This window comes from Emydura macquarii, unplaced genomic scaffold (assembly GCF_026122565.2).
Source record: "Emydura macquarii macquarii isolate MOO-44397 ecotype Brisbane River unplaced genomic scaffold, CSIRO-AGI_Emac_v2 contig_2422, whole genome shotgun sequence".
Lineage (NCBI taxonomy): Eukaryota > Metazoa > Chordata > Testudines > Chelidae > Emydura > Emydura macquarii.
The window spans coordinates 43,940,332-43,957,571 of record NW_027132559.1 but is presented as its reverse complement, the minus strand read 5'-3'; the positions used below and the strand labels follow the sequence as shown (position 1 = coordinate 43,957,571).

At 42.4% G+C, this 17,240-nt stretch overlaps 1 protein-coding gene across 3 annotated transcripts in view; it reads right to left on the bottom strand.

Moving 5' to 3' along the window:
* Window positions 1-17,240, bottom strand: part of ACBD5 (acyl-CoA binding domain containing 5) — a 67,410-nt gene that overhangs the window by 8,242 nt on the left and 41,928 nt on the right. For 2 of the 3 annotated variants that reach the window (XM_067562400.1, XM_067562402.1), the window contains 4 exons: window positions 15,395-15,594; window positions 14,960-15,010; window positions 14,541-14,650; window positions 4,529-5,460 (listed from right to left, as the gene is read on the bottom strand). In XM_067562400.1, coding sequence (XP_067418501.1) covers window positions 5,448-5,460; window positions 14,541-14,650; window positions 14,960-15,010; window positions 15,395-15,594 — 374 coding nt within the window. In that variant the 3' untranslated portion in view covers window positions 4,529-5,447. Of the gene's footprint in view, window positions 1-4,528; window positions 5,461-14,540; window positions 14,651-14,959; window positions 15,011-15,394; window positions 15,595-17,240 lie in introns of those variants that run through there. The other variant, XM_067562401.1, reaches the window with a different exon arrangement.

The following is a 17,240-nucleotide window of genomic DNA, read 5'->3' as shown; positions in this document are numbered from 1 at the left end:
ATGTTGGAATGTCAGACTCTTGTCTCATTGACTGAAGTGTTTCCCAATCTCTGCATATTTGCAGGTCACTGAATCTAGTTTGTGCATGTAGCAGCAATTTAAATGGTGACAGTTTTCTAAATGTTGAATCTAATAGTATTTATTACTGCACATGATTAACAGAGGACTATCTTGGTCAGTGAGATAATGAAGCAGTAGATCATAATTGGCCCTTTATTGTAAGAGAAATGTAGCATTTGTATCCAAATATCCCACACTTTCAAAAGATTCTTAACCTGAGATGAAGTACAGGATCTGAAATTTCCTGAGATTGGTTTTGTTTTGCAGAAGGTAGGTGTGAGAAATCTAGTCTTTTAATGGGAAATACAGCTTTCTCTATGATGAGATGGTATAGAGCGCTATAAAAATCTATTAGCAAACTATTCAAGCCGAACACTAAAACTATTAGTTGCATCCTATTTCAATTTCTATTATCTATTAGCATAATTAGTTTATGCTTCTAGAGAGGGATTTGGTTTTGCAGGGATGTTTTGTTGAATGCACCAGTTTATATTCATCAAGAAAATATTTAACAACCCCCACCCCTGAGATAGTATAATTTATAAAGGATCACAAATTGATATGAGCTTTTATTTTAAAGATCTTTAAAATTAATAAATGTGCATCATGAAATACAGAAATATTTAAGTGTTTAATCATCCATTCTGTTTCAAAAGCTATCTCAAGGAACTGAGTTTAGATGTTTATATATTTTACCATAGTAAAGTCTTGTAACGCAAAATAATGGCAGAAATGGGAATCTTGCATTATACTGTATGTAAGTAAGTCTTATAGACAAGCCAGAGTTCATATTAAATACACTGAGTGGTTATGCAGTCATTATACAGCATAGCTGTACGGGGTCGTACTTTTCTACAGCTGAGTAATATGAAATTTTCTCATATCTAATTCTATTGAATAGGTTGATTTTTTTTCGTGTTACTATGCAAATGTAATGGAATTAAGTATTACATGTTGACTGAGCAAGTTGATGCAGCAACCACTTTCTTCAAAAGTGTTTCACTTTATCCTCAATCATGTATTTCAAAGATTCGTTGTTCCCCTTTTAACACCCCTTCCCATTTTCCCATGACTGAGGAGCATACAAATTTAGTCTTCCCTTAATATTTAACCGGTTATCTCACTTATAAGAGAATTAGCAGAGGCTTTTGGTCACTGGAAGCTGTGGAATATTGCTGTATTCTACATGCCAACAGTTTCTTTTAAGACCCCGTGGTTTCCATGCACTCAATATTTGTTCCTTAATCTATACTCTGATCTCAGAGTCATCCTTGGTATTGTCAACTGGATTGAGGATTAAGAGGTGCTAGAAAGAAAAGTCCAAGAAATTTCAAGTCCACTGAAATCTGTATTAAAAGAGCCAGGCGTCTCAGGCACTTAGCTCTATACCTAAAGTCACTTCCGTTACGCCTAATCACGTTCCGAGAGACTTTTCATCCATACATGGCACAGACAGTTGGGGCCAAGAAGCTTTGGACTGTTGACTGTACCTTTTTGCTAACTATGTCCAGGCTTTAGTAACCTTGAGGCCCCAGATTCAACGATTAGAACCTCTTGCCTAGGTGAGCGAAGCCAACTCTTAATTCCAGCTAGTTCTGGAACTCATCATTTAACAATGAGATCTGTTGGAATCTTTTAAGCAACTGATGTTTGTTCAAGTTGTGATTGCTCATAGGCTAAATTTACCCATTTTGGTAAAATAAAACATTTTACTCTTACTGTGTTTTCTATTGAACATTGGAAACTGTCCTTTACAAAATTAGGTGTTCCTTGTCACCCAGTATTTCTTTCTTACCAATGTTTGGTTTGTAGTGGTTTTAAACCATTACACTATTTCACCTCTTCTACACCCAGCCTTAGATTCATTTTGACACTCTTCCTCTCCCCCTCCCTGCCCACCCCCCGAAAAAAAACGCAAAAAACAAAAAGAACAAAACCTTTTTTGAAACCTGTAATGAAAATAGACTTTTTAAAGTTCTTAGCAGGAGCACCATTTACATGTGCTAATAAGCAAATACCATGCTGGTGCTGAAGCAAAGGAGCAGTCTGATAATGTGAACATATTTTATATAGTGGGCACAGGTGAGAGAGAAGTTTATTGCTGTATACTTTGCTTCCCTGCCCACAACCACCCCTCCCCTCTGGATTTAAATAACTACTTGAAGAGAACAGAGAGGGTCAGTAATGTCAGCAAGGAGGATGAACTAATTTGTAATGTTTTATCTAAGTAATAAGACATTTTTAAATACCTTTGTAAATTATTCTGCCCCTAGGTGTAGTACGGTAGTTTATTTTAAATATTTTTCTGCCCTCTTTGCTTGTAGGCAGTGGGCCTTTAGCCAGCCATGGGGTGCTCTTTCCTCCCTTTCCCCTGGGATGAGATGAGACTATTCTATACAGCTGGTAGGGCCCAGGCTTTCATTTATGTTCTGCCTGCTGCTCTGGACGGGAGAGAAGCTGGGAGTAAAGCACCACTGCTGCTACCTTGATTACAAGGTCCTCAAGTCTGTCTGTCTTGTGCATTCCTGAAATAGCAGGCTCATCAGTCCCCTGGTCATAGTACCTGAGTTTAGTGTTCTGCAGTCCCAAGGGTTGCTTGTTTGTATTTCTGATCATATTCTGCTGGCCTCTCCCCACTGCAACCATCTTCTCTGATGTGAGTATGCAAGCTGTCACTGTTCCTATGTATCCATAGGAGCCATCTCTTGCTCTGACTCCTACTATGTAATCAGTGCTGGAAGTACAACCCCTCTGCATGACGTTGCAGTTACTGGGGTGGGATCTAAGTAAATAAATGGAAAACAACCATCACTGTTCCCAAACCTAAGTGTGGGTACCAGCAGCTAAGATTTGGACAGCACCAGCTGAAGTAGCATACTTAGTGCATCCAGCCACAGATTAATTTAGAAGGGCTTTGAGGAGCTAAGGCTATGGCCTTCTTTCATCTGTCCTGCAAACCCATACCTCTCTGGCCCTGTGAAGTGGCAGAAGGGAGCCTGTTACAAGCCTTTATGGAGAAGAAAACACTGCAGATGAGATGGAAAGAGACAAAAAATGATCGTTGATGTGCCTTGTGGTTCTTCATTAGAGCTGCTTGCTGTCTGGTGAGGTCCAGTTTCAGACTCCTGCTTTGCTGGTAGGGCTGCAAGAGCACAGTGAAGCAACATTAGTGGAATAATGGTTTCACTTTGTATTAAAACTTACAGGAACTTCTGTTTTTCCATGAAATGGGCATATTGGGAGGCTTAATGGTCACTTATATACTAACTGCATAATGATGTAGTAGTAAAACAGGCATTCTGTGTGAGGCACGTTCTACAGTTGTTAAAGATTTTTTTTTTTAAATTAAGTTTAGTGCATGCACAGATAGCCCAGGAAAGACATGTACAGTACTACATGTGTGGTCATCTACACCAATATTTGCAATAACTGAGGGTGCAGTCACACACACTTGAAAAAAATCTGATAAATTAGCCTTTAATGCAGACTATCCTTGCTTTGTAATCATTCTTAATTCTTTCATTGTGTATAATATACGATCAACTATTTAAAGTACAGACAGAATGGTTTCATACAGGCCTAGAATCACAACCATAGCAAAATTTCCATGGTAGTATTAGTTTAATTCAAATAAGTTGTCAGCCTCTCCAGTCATCCTAGGTTTGTTTATATGTTACACCAAAACAGCTGCTTGTAAGGACATGCTATCAAAGATGTTCTCTTGTCACACTTTATTTAGTAACTCAGCTGTACATCAAAGATGTAAGATCAGAAGAGGGAGAAATATCTTTTAAAATATTTAAAGATCAGATTAAAATCATGTTCTGTTAAATGAGGCACAAACATTAAATCCTATAATTACATATTTTATACAGTATAACTTGTAAGAAAAGTGCTTTCCACACTATAATATAAGACTTTAATACATAGCAGAAAGCATGTCTTATCCCAAAAGACATTACCCATGAATTATTTGTAATGTATTGCTCTGACTAAAGAATGAGAGAGCATAAATAACTCTGTAATTTTTAAGATTCACATCTTAAGTGTAGGTTATGGCATTAATGGAATTTTTCTTTTCATTGCAAATGCAAAGCAACCATTGGTTTGATTTCTTATTTGTACAGAAAAAATTCATCTTAATAAACTGGTCCTCTTCGCCATAGATCAAGGCTATGTAAGTTGGATACATATTTATTTTTAAATCATACTGCAAAGCATGTTTGATTAAGCAAACTTCACAAGGTTGTTATATTTACATGTTTATACTGATCAATAAAACTTCTATGTATGAATAAATACCACTGGAAAGGAAAATCAGCACCAAAATTAGGATAAAAACCATCTTGGAAAATATTTGGATGCAAGGGAAATATGGAAATAGATGTTTTCTCTCCAGTGGGTTTTGGTGTGGGAAAAAGCTACATTGATGTTAGGGCTAGATTAATTCATCTATTCTTTAAATTAACTACTACATAAAATAGAAAACTTACACTGGACTAAACTTTGTAAAATCTTACAAATAGTGGGTGGAACTAGTACTATGTGCATAAACTACATGTCTCAGTTAAAATGGAAGCTGTTACCAGTAAAGAAATGTATACATGAATTAAAAGGATTGTTCAGTGCAGCTTCTCTTTATGGCTCCTTTCCCACACACACACTGCTCTCAACTTCATAGTCCACAGTTCCCATCTTACTACCACATCCCCAACATGCAAGATGTTTAGCTATTAAGATTGTGAAGTCATTATGGAAGTGGTAGGTATGAAAGTGCAATGAATGGCAGGATTATACAGAGTCAAATATTTTATTCCATCTCTGACTGATGTACAAAGAAATTTACCCTACATCTGTCTAGAAGCAAAACAGATCAGTTGAGCCCTTCAGAGTTACATTACATATGGCCTGTCAGCCACCCTATAATGTACACACAGGACTTACGCTATCCTCTCACTCACTGCTATCTCTCAGTATGTAATCTGTGAAAGAAATCTGCAATATCATGTTAAAGTGACAGTTTTACATATTTTCTATTCCATATATTCAGAGCTAAAATCCTTCTCTATCAATTGCCATAAGAAAAACAGTTCTCTACAGAATGCCCAGCCAGATCTATACCAAAAGAATTAATAATTTAATGTTCATGTGGTTCAAGGGTGTGATAATTACATTTATTTTACTTGTAACCTAAGAGCAGTAGATCATTCAAGTAGCAGTAATGTTAATCCTTAAGTGGTTAGCTCACAGTAGTGCAAAAAATTGCTACAAAAGAAGGAAAATTTAGCCATCACAGATCCTGAGGTTCTCATGTGAATTCTGAATTCCTTCACTCTCCAGGGTCTCCCAGTCCTAGTAGTCTTTAAGCGAAATCACAAATTAAGTTCTCAGTTCAGTTTTCTAAAAGAGGAACCAAACATTTAATTAGTTTAACCCAACTTCCTTGGCTTTTGAAACATTTTTTAGTAGTAGAGCTACTTAAAACTTTCTTATGTAATGATGTTTCACTTAAAACAGCCATGTTGTGAACATAAGGAATTATTATGAAACTAATTACACATTAATTAAACCCCACAATTATTTGAAGTTAGGTATAATATCCTTCCTTTATTCTTTTTGCATATAACATATTTTTTCACCATACACAGTTATATATTAAAAAGAAAAAGATGATCAGGTTTAAGAATGGGGCATAGATGCTAAGGGTCTGTTTTTCCAGTGATTAGGTCAAAAGTTAATCATCTACCACTGATCAGCCAGGGTGCTTTTTAAATAAAAATGCTTAAGCAGGAGAGAGGGGATTAATCATAATCCATAATGTTACTGTATTTGGCTGTAACAATCCCTTAAAAGAATCTGACACTATAGGAGACCTCGCCATACAAAATACAAAAATAATGAGGCACAATAGCACATTTTTGCATTCATTACCTCATATCTCACCAGTTACCACACACTCTTCCTCTGACATTTCCACCAACCAAAAGTAAAAAACCCCTTCCAAAATCCCAACCACCTCTATGCTCCCTAAATGGATGGGCTTTGCAGCATACCTGGAAGATCAAGAGATTCAGGTAATTTCTGATGAAAGGCATGGAGGACTGAATTCCAAATTCTCTGGAGCAGTGGTTCTCACCTGTGGCCTGCTTGTGGCCCTATCAGCACACAGCTGTGGCCCATGTGACATCCTCAGGGCCATACTGGTAGTATATATATTGTGTGGTTGTGGCCCACATAACACATGGAGCGCTGTATATGTGGTCCACAATGGTAAATAGGTCGAGAACCACTGCTCTGGAGTAAAAAAGTGCTAGAATTATGCAGCATGTCCAACCCCTCACCACTCTGTAGCTAAGATCCTCAGCACAGATCTTCCATATGGCAGTGCACTGTACTTATACTAGACAGGTAGGCTTGTCCCTTTACTTCATTTGTTTGATTTTGTTTTTTAAATTAGTATAAAAATAATAGAACAAAGCCTGTTAATGATGTTAGGGCAGTGTAATGCCAATGTACTATACTTATATTTGGGGAAATGGGACAAGAGACCTCTTGACTGACAATGTCCATTCCAAGTTTGTGCTAAATGTGTGAGCAATTAGATATAATTTGATCAAAGAATAAGGCATCACTCCATGGTAAGGACCCAATCCTAAGTGCCTTGAACTCCCATTACAGTTAATGGCATGTGGCTGCCACAATAGGAATTGGGGGTGCTTAGGGTCCTGCTTGAGCCCAGGTTCAAGCCTAACTCTCCATGCATCTACACTGCAATTATACTAACCTAGGGCTCAGACCCAGGATTCCAGGACCCTGCAGGGCTGAAGGTCTGAGCTCAAGTTGAGCCAGGACCCAGGGTCCGAGCCCTATTGTTTTGCAGTGTAGACTCAGCCCCACTTGCCCTGGGTTCCAGGAGTCAGCTGTCAGTATCCATGGAACAACTTCCTTAGTCTTTTCTATCACACCGATCTGCAATCCCCTTTTAAAAACAGAAGCCACCCTGCAAACAGCAGCAGCTTGGGTCAGCGTTAACCCATTTTCTGATCACCCATCTGCACGCAAACTATCAGAGAGCCTCCTGGGTTTGCAATGGAGAGCCATCTGGTCAAGACTTTAGCAAAGCAAGCTACTTCCTGGTAATGTAAAGGGCAGGCAGTAAAGTTTTTCCACAATGCACCAGTCCTAAGACTAGAATAACCACATTTGAGGGGGGGGAGGCACTAGGGACTCTGGGATATGGTTACTATGACTTGGGTCTGAACTGCATGCTGTAGTGTGGATGCCAGAGCCCTAGGTTCAAACATAGGTTAGAAAAGTCTTAACACAAGGTTAAAATATAGTATAGATGCTCAAGCCCAGGGTTCCCTAACAGCAGTGGCATACCTTGGGAGTCTGGCGCCTGGGGTCCAATATTTGTATTGCACCCTCCCCCCCCAAGGGTGGCAGTGGCAGCGGGGTCTGTGGGCTCATTTCCCACTCTCCTCCAACTTCCTCCCTCCCCCGCTGTGAGGAAAGTGGGTGCAGTGGCAGTGACATATCAAGGGGGCAATGCCCCTGGACACCGGCCAGGGGCGCCAGCCAGGGCCTCGGAGGAGCTGCACCCCGCTGACATCCCTGGCGGCCATGCCAACCCAGTCCCTCCAGTAGGGAGCAGGAGTGACGGGCAGATTCCCCCAGGCCACCTGGCGGTGGGAGGGAGGGGAGCTGCCTAGCCCCTGTGTGGCCAGGGTTCCCGTGGCTCCCTCATTGCACCCAGTAGAGGGGCAGAGCGGAGGGGCCGGGTTGGTGTGGTTGCTGGGGATGTCAGCAGGGGGCAGCTCCTCCAAGGAGGGCATGGCCAGCACCAGCTTCCCTGCCTAACACAGGTCAGCTGACTCAAGTCCCACTAATCCTGGGCTTACATTGCAGTGTAGACATACTCAAAGAGAAAAGCCCACCCTTTCCAGAGCTGAGCAAAGTTGCTGAGCTTGTGCAAAGAAGCTCTCCTTTTTGGTCCAGAATAGCAGATTCTAGATTTAGATTCCCCACTGTAGTTGTGCAGCAACTGGAATATGCTCCTCCTCTAGACCAGTGGTTCTCAACCCTTGGCCTACAGACCACTTGCAGCCCAATTAGCACACAGCTGCAGCTCAGCTGCGTGCTAAAAAAAGAAATCAAGATTTGCTGCTCCCAGGTCCAGGCAGGGGGTAGGCCAGCTGAGGGGGAGATGGCACCACACAGACTTCCTGCCAGCAGGGAAGGCAAAGCAGCCCCATGTGGCAGAGAAGGAGCTCAGGGCAGCCTACTGCTTCCTCCTTCCCCATGCTGCAAGCACACCCTTTGTTTTAGGGTTGCTAGGAGTCCAGTTGAAAAGGGCAGGAGGAGGCTAGCGCTGGGGGAGGCTTGCTCTGCTCCAGCTGTCAGGAGGAAGGAGGTTCGCTTGGCCCCTCCCCCCAGCTGAGGCTGGCAGCTCCAGGATGCTGCCTCATGGGCCCTAGTGCTCATCGCCGTCCTCTTCTTGGTATGCTGAGTCCGTTTCCTGTACAATGGTGAGTGCCTGTGGGGAGGCAGGGCAAGGGGTGGGATGGAGGGAAGAGGCAGGGGAGAAGAAAGAGGGATGGGATAGGGCTGGAGGAAAAGAAGAGGAGGGGGGAATGGAGCAGGGGCAGTGTGGAAAGGAAAGGGGTGGGAATGGGCCAGGGGATGACAGAGTGCCTGTAGTTCTTTCTGAATACTATTGGGATACACAGTCCCACAGATTTCAAGGTCACCTTCGAGTCTTTAAGACCATGCAGTCTAGCATGTGTTTGCTCTGAAAAGAGTGAGGATCCTTCGAAGGGGAGATGTTGGAAGGTTTGATGTACCTCCCGGAGGAAACCCTGAGGACTGCAACTACAAGCTGTCATGCTGGCTGGATAAGGGGGGGGGGGGCCCTTGAGGTGTATTCAGGAGCTCTGATTACTCCTTTCTACACCAGTCTCACATTGGGGGTGTCACGCTGGCTGGATTGGGGGGTGGGGGCATCTATTATATTTGACATCAGTATGTCAAAATCGTAGTAATTCATGTGAGATATGGCATGTCAGGAACTGTTTGAAAGGCTATAATGTGCTAAATAAGATGATAATGTTTATGTTCCTGTGTTGTGTGTGTAATGGAAGTTACGGATATGTTTGAGATATTTGTATTTCAAATTGTGCTGTCTGGGTTGCACCCCAGACAGGATGGCTGCAGAACAATAGCCTGCCTAATGGGCCATTGAGATGTTCACAGGTGCAAGGGGCCCAGGGGGAGAAGCCAGGGATATACCTGATGAGTCACCAGGACTTGCTCGTGTGACTCTGGACTCCATTTTGGTTCCTGTGAAATTCCACAAGCAATATGGCAAGGGCCAGAGGACATAAAAAGGCAGAGGTTTGGGATCCATCTCATCTTCAGTCGGGTTCAGCCTTCAGCCACCTACCTACCTTTGGATCAAGTCATTTGCAACTGAAGCTGTGAAACAAAGGACTGAGACCAATCCAGGTACTGGATGTACACCAGAGGGATTATACAAGCCTGCAAACTCCACAATTCTTCTAGAAACCTAATGTACATGGACTTTCAAATCATTTATATGTATCTGATTGCTTTAATCCTTTAACATTTCTCTTATAGTTGGTTTCTTTTTATAATAAACCTTTAGTTTTAGTTACTAAAGGATTGGCTGGCAGCATGGTATTTTGGGTAAGATCTAAACTCATATTGATCTGGTACTGTGAATGACCCTTTGGGGTCAGAGGGAACCTTTTTAGTAAAGAGCATAGAGTTTAAATAACTGGTCTCTCTACTGGACCTAGTGACTGATTGGGGGCCGGAGACTGGAATGCAGTGAAGGGGGCTGTATGTATTTGTGTACTAGCTTCTTGATAACCGGTTTGGGAAATCTGAAGCACAGTTTGTGGCTGGTTGGGAAGTCTGGCTTCAGTGCCACCCACCAGTGCTGGGAGAATCTACTCTCTTTTTGCAGCCTGCCCTGACCTTGGCATTTTCAGGTGGCTACCCTGGGCATGGGATGGGTCACACAAGCTTCTGCACATGGTTACAGCAGTGGCCATAGATCTGGCTGCAGAATCAGTAGCATCCAGAGCTACCTGTAAGGAGGCCCTCTCTGCTGTCTTCCCTTCCTCAATCAATGTCTGGCCTCATGGAGGAGCAAGTCCTTACATTTTTGCATAGACTCCCACATATTAAAATCATAATGGCCTAGCAAAACTTGCTGGTTCGCTATGCAGAGCTGTAGACCACCCATGGAGTAGGCCTTCCAGCCAAACAGGTCTAACTTCTTTGGGTCTTTTGTTTTGGATATGGTGGCCACTTGACTCTGTCCCATCCCTTTCACTGGTGGCCGTCAGCACCTGGAATCCTGGGGGAGGGTGCAAAAAAAGAAACTCATATCCTTTGGCTTGTACAAAGTATTTCCTCTCTGTACGTTTTGTCATAAGAGGAAGGGAAGCAGGGGTCTGCCACAGTGCCCTAACTGGGTTCATGTCAGCCTCGCTGAGCGTTTCTTGTAGAGTTCCTCAGGGATCAGTCTTCGGACCATTCTTATTTAACCTTTTCATTACTGACCTTGGCACAAAAGTGGAAGTGTGCTAATAAAGTTTGTGGATGACACAAAGTTGGGAGATATTGCTAATACAGAGAAGGACCAGGATATCATACAAGAAGATCTGAATGACTTTTTAAACTGGAGTAACAGAATTAGAATGAAATTTAATAGTGGAATGTGCAAGGTCATGCATTTAGGGACTAACAACAAGAACTTTTGTTATAAGCTGGGGACGCATCAGTTGGAAGTGAGAGGAGGAGAAGGACCTGGGTGTATTGGTTGATCACAGGATAACGATGAGCCACCAATATGATGTGGCCGTGAAAAAATCTAATACAATCCTAGGCTACATCAGGCAAGGTATTTTCAGTAGAGATAGGGAGGTGTTAGTATTGTTATACAAGGCGCTGGTGAGACCTCAAATGGAATACTGTGTGTAGTTCTGGTCTCCCATGTTTAAGAAACATGAATTCAAACTGGAATAGGTGCAGAGAAGGGCTATTAGGGTGATCTGAGGACTGGAAAACCTGCCTTATGAGAGAAGACAAAGAGTTTGGCTTATTTAGTCTAACCAAAGGAAGGCTGAGAGGAGATATGATTGCTTTCTATAAATACATCAGAGGGATAAATACCAAGGAGGGAGAGGAATTATTTAAGTTCAGCACCAATGTGGACACGAACAAATAGATATAAACTGGCCTTCAGGAAGTTTAGACTTGAAATTAGATGAAGGTTTCTAGCCATCAGGGGAGTGAAGTTCTGGAACAGCCTTCCAGAGAGAACAGAGGGGGCAAAAAACTTAGCTGGCTTCAAAACTGAGCTTGATAAGTTTATGGAGGGGATGGTATGATGGGACAGCCTAATTTGGCAATTAACTGATCATTGACTCCTAGCAGTAAATATGCCTGATGGGATGTTAGATGGGATGGGTTCTCAGTTACTACAGAGAATATTTTCCGGGTTTGACTGGTGAGTCTTGCCTACATGCTCAGGGTTTAGCCGATCACCATATTTGGAGTCAGGAAGGAGTTTTCCCCCCGGGCAGATTGGCAGAGGCCCTGGGGGGTTTTCGCCTTCTTCTGCAGCATGGGGCACAGGTCACTTGCTGGTGGATTCTCTGTGACTTAAAGTCTTTAAAACCATGATTTGAGGACTTCAATAACTCAGTCATAGGTTAGGGGTCTATTATAGGAGTAGGTAGGTGAGGTTCTGTGGCCTGTGTTGTGCAGGAGGTCAGACTAGATGATCATAATGGTCCCTTCTGACCTTAAAGTCTATGAACAGTAGAGCTACCCTTGAGGGACTCACTGCTGACAAAATATCCAGCAGGCAATGTATTGACACCTTGACCACCTCTGCTTGTATATCCAAGTTTGACGCCACCAGCTTTAGTAAGTCCTGGTATGTCTTTTAGTCATCTTGTGGAGCGGACACACCTGCTGCTACCACTGCCTTATCTGGGGAAGAGGAGGAGGAGGAGGCTATTGACCACCTAAGGGGCCTCCACCACTCTCTCTGTATTGTCTGAGACCTGCAGGGCTTCCTCCTGCAGCTTGGTGCTGGGTTCAGTACTAGAGTCCAGGTCAGTGGTCTCATAGCATGGTACCCGTGCTGCTCTACTCTCTGAGGCCAGAGTATGAGCACCTCAAGAGGGTGCCTTGGCCTAGAGGAAACCCCCACAGGTTCCAAAATGGCCATTGCATGGGTGCCGGTCCCAACAGACCCAGTGGCCAAGTGTTCGGAGGCACCTTTTCACTTGGGGCTACAGAAGGGTAGGAATGGTCCAGGTAGCACCATGAGCAGCTATAATAGTGGGGAGAATAGGACCCCACTTTGGACTCTGATGAAGAGGACAAACTGCGGCATAGAGTCCAAGGCGGTGCCAACAATTGGCATTATAGAGTAGTCCATGCAGAGGCTATCATAGGGGGGTTTCCTTTAGAGGGTGGCCATTTTACCATCAGGCGAAGGCTGGGAGATATCTTTCTGCTGCTCAGCAGTACCAACAGTACTGAGTCCTGAACCTCCGGGAACACAGAGACTAGTAGTGAAAGCAGTTTCCTGGCCACTGCAAATGCCTCCAGAGTTGACAGTATTGCGAATTGGCTGGCATGCTGTCTGCCTGAGGGCGATGTCTCCAGTGCCAGAGTCAGCGGAGCTTATGGAGATACTGAAACTGAAGATACCAGTTATTGAGGTGCCAGAAAGGGGGGCCTGATGCAGATCTCACTCTATCCCGGTCCCCATGCCTGCTTGCTTTCAGCACTGGGGATTGGCTCTCTTCTGCTTTCTGTGCTTCTTCAGAGATGAAGATCAGTGCCGGGACTCACGACCGGTGGAAGGAGCACTCCACACCGAAGCTGAGGTACTTGGTGCCAAGTCCAAGCATGGATCTGAAGCAGGTCTTAGGGGTGCCTCCATAAGCAGGACATTCAACCTCACTTCCCGCTCCTTCTTGGTGTGGGGTTTGAAGTCCCTGCAAATCTGGCAGCCGTCTTTCCTGTGAGATTCCCCTAAGTACTTGAGATAGCTCAAGTGTGGGTCATTCAATGACATCAAAGGAAGTGCAAGGCTTGAAGCCTGGTGACCAAGGCATGCCCTAGCACCGGGGAGTGGACAAACCTCACCAACTAAGTGCAGAGGCATTACTAACTAACAGTACTACGATAACTATATATCAAGGTGGCCAAACTGTGGCTCATTAGCTACATGTGGCTCTTTTACAGTTAAAGTGCAGCTCATGGAGTCCCTTATTACCCCTCCCTCCACCAATTTTCCGCCTACCAGACTGGGGTGGTGAGCTCAGAGCTTCTGCTTTGCGGCAGGGTGGTGGGGCTAGAGGATTCTGCCCAACGGGGAGGGGAATCTTGAGAGGTTAGTAAGTTTGGCCACCCCTGCTATAAACATTAAAGAAGAGGAGCAAATCACTGGAGAAGAATTGCCTGAGCAATGAGAGAAGTTCCAGCAATCTTCACCCGCAGTAAAAAGAAACTGAAGGAGTGTGGGGTCAACAGGACCTTTTATACTGGCATTATGAGTGTGTGGCACCAGAGGGCACTGGAACCAACCCAACAGATACCACTAGGGGAAAAAATTCTAGCAACTGTGGTGCACACACATACCTACATTGGAAAGGACATGTGCAAGCACTCAAAGAACAAGAAGGTACCAGAGACTCCTGCATAACCATGGAGGTGGTTCAGGGGGATATTGTGGGCCACAGAACCTAAGGATGTCAAGCAGAAAGGAGCCAGCCAGCCTCAGACATATAAAGATACTTAATGGAATGGGTATAATGTTTCGTTTTGCACAAGGCTTATGATTAGTCAGGTTAAGTTCATATTGCTCATGCGGTCAACTTAGCAGATACTTTCCAATGCTGAAGAAATTTGCAGGGGAGCAAAGCCAGATGGGTCACTTCCTGAAATTGCCCTTAAATTCCCCACTGCAAGGGAGAACCTGTGTTATCTAATTTTCAATTTCTTGCTGAACGTCCATTCTGTTCCTCTTTGGGAACAAGATCACACACATTTCTGTTCCAATCTCTTCGAAAGGCTCTGGTACGTGGTTGGGTTGAGAGCCCCATCCTCAGCGCTGGGAGTTTCACTGGTACTTACAGTGGAACTCTCAGCAGATCACATCCTGGATAGTGAAAACTCAAGGAAATGTAGGATTCTTTAGGGACACTAGCTATCAATCTACTTAATGTTTTGACACTGCCCATGTCCTCTATTCACATTATACAAGCCTTATGTGATAAAAGAATATGCTAGTCATTATGTAAGAATGCAAACTCTTCGGTTTGTGCTCATCCCTATTAGTAGAGAACTGTAATATCTGTTTAACAAATGAAAACTTAAATATACAAACACATGCACTGTTGAGTAAATGTACACAAATCAATCCTTACCTTCGCCTTCTTTGAAAGTATACATGCACCAACCACTGGGCAATGAAGGGCCATACAACAGCAAAGGCTAAAATGCCAGGAGAAATCTCAAAGGGCCACCATGATGGTCTCTAAGCAAAACAAAATACAAATTGTGGTCACCAATTTGTACCAGTATATTAGATGCTAATACATCTTCACACACACTTTAAATGCAACTGGGTCAAAGTGCAAAAAACTGGAAACTTGCATAGCAAAAGGAGATAGTTTACACTTCATTTTAAAATTGATTTACTGAATCATTTCTTCAGAGACTGGATTAAAAGAGCTTTATTTTACTCCTAGTCCAAGGAGCAGACAAAATTTAAAGCATGTAAGAAATCTAAAGCCATTTTCTCTTGTTCTAAATACTGCCTTTTATAAACATGGAAAAATCTTACCTTAACAGATGAGGCAGGTTGTAAATTTGACTGTAGCATCATAGATCTTGCCTTCAAATACAAACCAAGGCTAGTAAGTATCAAAATAGTGAACTGACCTCAAATGGAAATTAATGCACATTTCTGTAGGAATGCACTGACTTGCAACAGAAGGACTAACTAATACAGTTGACTTAATGTGTAGAAGTGAAACAAACTATTATGGTGGAAACTAGATACAACTAAGGCCTCACACAAGACTTCACAGCTGCAAAATAAAAGATTTGAAAATTTCTTTAAGAATTTAGATTGCAGACCTAATTCTTACTTTCTTATCTTAAAAAGCATAGAAACTATCCAAAATATCCCCTTGAGAGGGCTAGTTAATCAGCATGGAGAGATTTTTATTTATTTATTTTTCCAGGAAAGTTATATTTAATCTGGATACATTTTTACCTGGGAAGCTGTCAGTGCCTCCAGTGTATGCAGTCTCTGAAGGACGTTCTGCATGTCTTCTTGTAACTTCATGAGCACTACTGCAATTTGTTCATTGAGGCTGCCCCGCGGTGCTCTGTCTGATCCCCAGCGTTCTCCATCCCCTCCACTACCCATCTGTCCACCTTGAGCACCATCACCCGGAAGCTGCATCCTATGCCCTACATTTTTGAGGAAAAAACAGAGAGAGAAACTATTACCGCTATTGAAAATGTTTGGTTTTATTGCTTTCATTTCTCCCAAGGGTAACACTTGTAACCGCTATATATTTAACTGTAAATTCTTGTACAAAAGAAGCAGGATGTTATTACAGCAGCATTTGTGATGCGATAGTAAAGGGTCTATGTAATGATAAATGTCATTTGCAGGATTTTTTCTTTGATTCCCATCAGTCAGCTCAACAGTGATGATGGAGCCAGATGAAATATTTCCACCACTTTCTGTCTTGTATCAGCTTCACGGCTTTGTTCATCTTTAAAACGTTTTGTTCTATGTCATTCTTCACCATGTCTATCCAATGCCTCCTCAGTCTTCCTCTATTTCTAGTTCCTTGCATTCTGGTATGTATCATCACGCATGGTATCCTTTCCAGGTACATTCTTGACAGGTCTAAACCACCACAAAGATCTTTCTTAAATCTTTTATAATAGTTATTTGTTACTCGAGCCCTTTTCTTATCACTTCATTTTTTATTTTCTGCAGCATTGACACTCTCAGTATTCTCCTCAACCAGTTCATTTCTGCAGTTTATATCTTATGTTTGTCAGCTTTCCTCATACTCCAACATTCTGACCCATTCAGTAGTATCGGCACGATAGCTGTCTCATATATGCTGATTTTCATTTTCATCTAAATGTCTTTAACCTTCCAGATCTTGCAGAATTTTCCAAATGCAGTAGTGGCTAGTCTGATTCTTCTTTTTATGGCATCTTCGTGATTCCCATTTTTGATACTAGTCATCAAAGATACACCACTTTTTTCCACTTGTTGTAGTTCTTTGTCTCTGACTTTGATATTTACCTCTTCCTCTTGTCTTCCAATTGCCATAGTTTTTGTCTTCTCCATGCTGATCTTCAATTTGAATTTTCTGCTTTCCTGGTTTACCTTGTCAATAATTCTCTGTAAGCTCTCCTTGGTCAATATTGTCTGCAAATCTAGAGTTATTCACTGTCCTTCCACATAACATGACTCCTCTAGTTTAATTTCTGTGCTACAGCCGTTACTGCTTCCAGCACTAAATAAAACAACTCTGGGGATAATGTGTATCCTTGTCTCACTCCTGCAGTCATCCTGATAATTTGATATTCATAATTTCCAGGATAATGTATAAAAAACCATACAGTATAATGCTGGGTATGAAAGCTGCATAGAAGTTTGAACATAGTTCCCTAAGCTAAACAGTGAACCCTCTACCCAATTTAAAGGAGAGAGAGAGACCTGTCCTATAATCAAGGGTAGTTGGGGGAAAACTAGGGAGGACTTCCAGGTATCCAAATGGAATATAGAGGACCCTTTGGGACAGTGAGGAAGACAGAAGGGGAGTGAAAAAGTTAGACATTTGCTTCAAACTTAATTTTCTCTTTAAATTGTTTATAATTAGTCTATTGAGGATCTACTAGGAAGCAGAAATCAAGAAAGGGGGTAGGATAAATAATCCCATACCATGTCCATTCTAGTTTTTCAATCTAGAGTTAATTTTAGGATTTTTTTTTAAAAAAATCTCTGCAAATGATAGTCCACAGTGCCAATTGGAAAAAAGAAGAGAGCCAATTGTATTTTTTTTAAATAAAGTACATGACTCTATTAT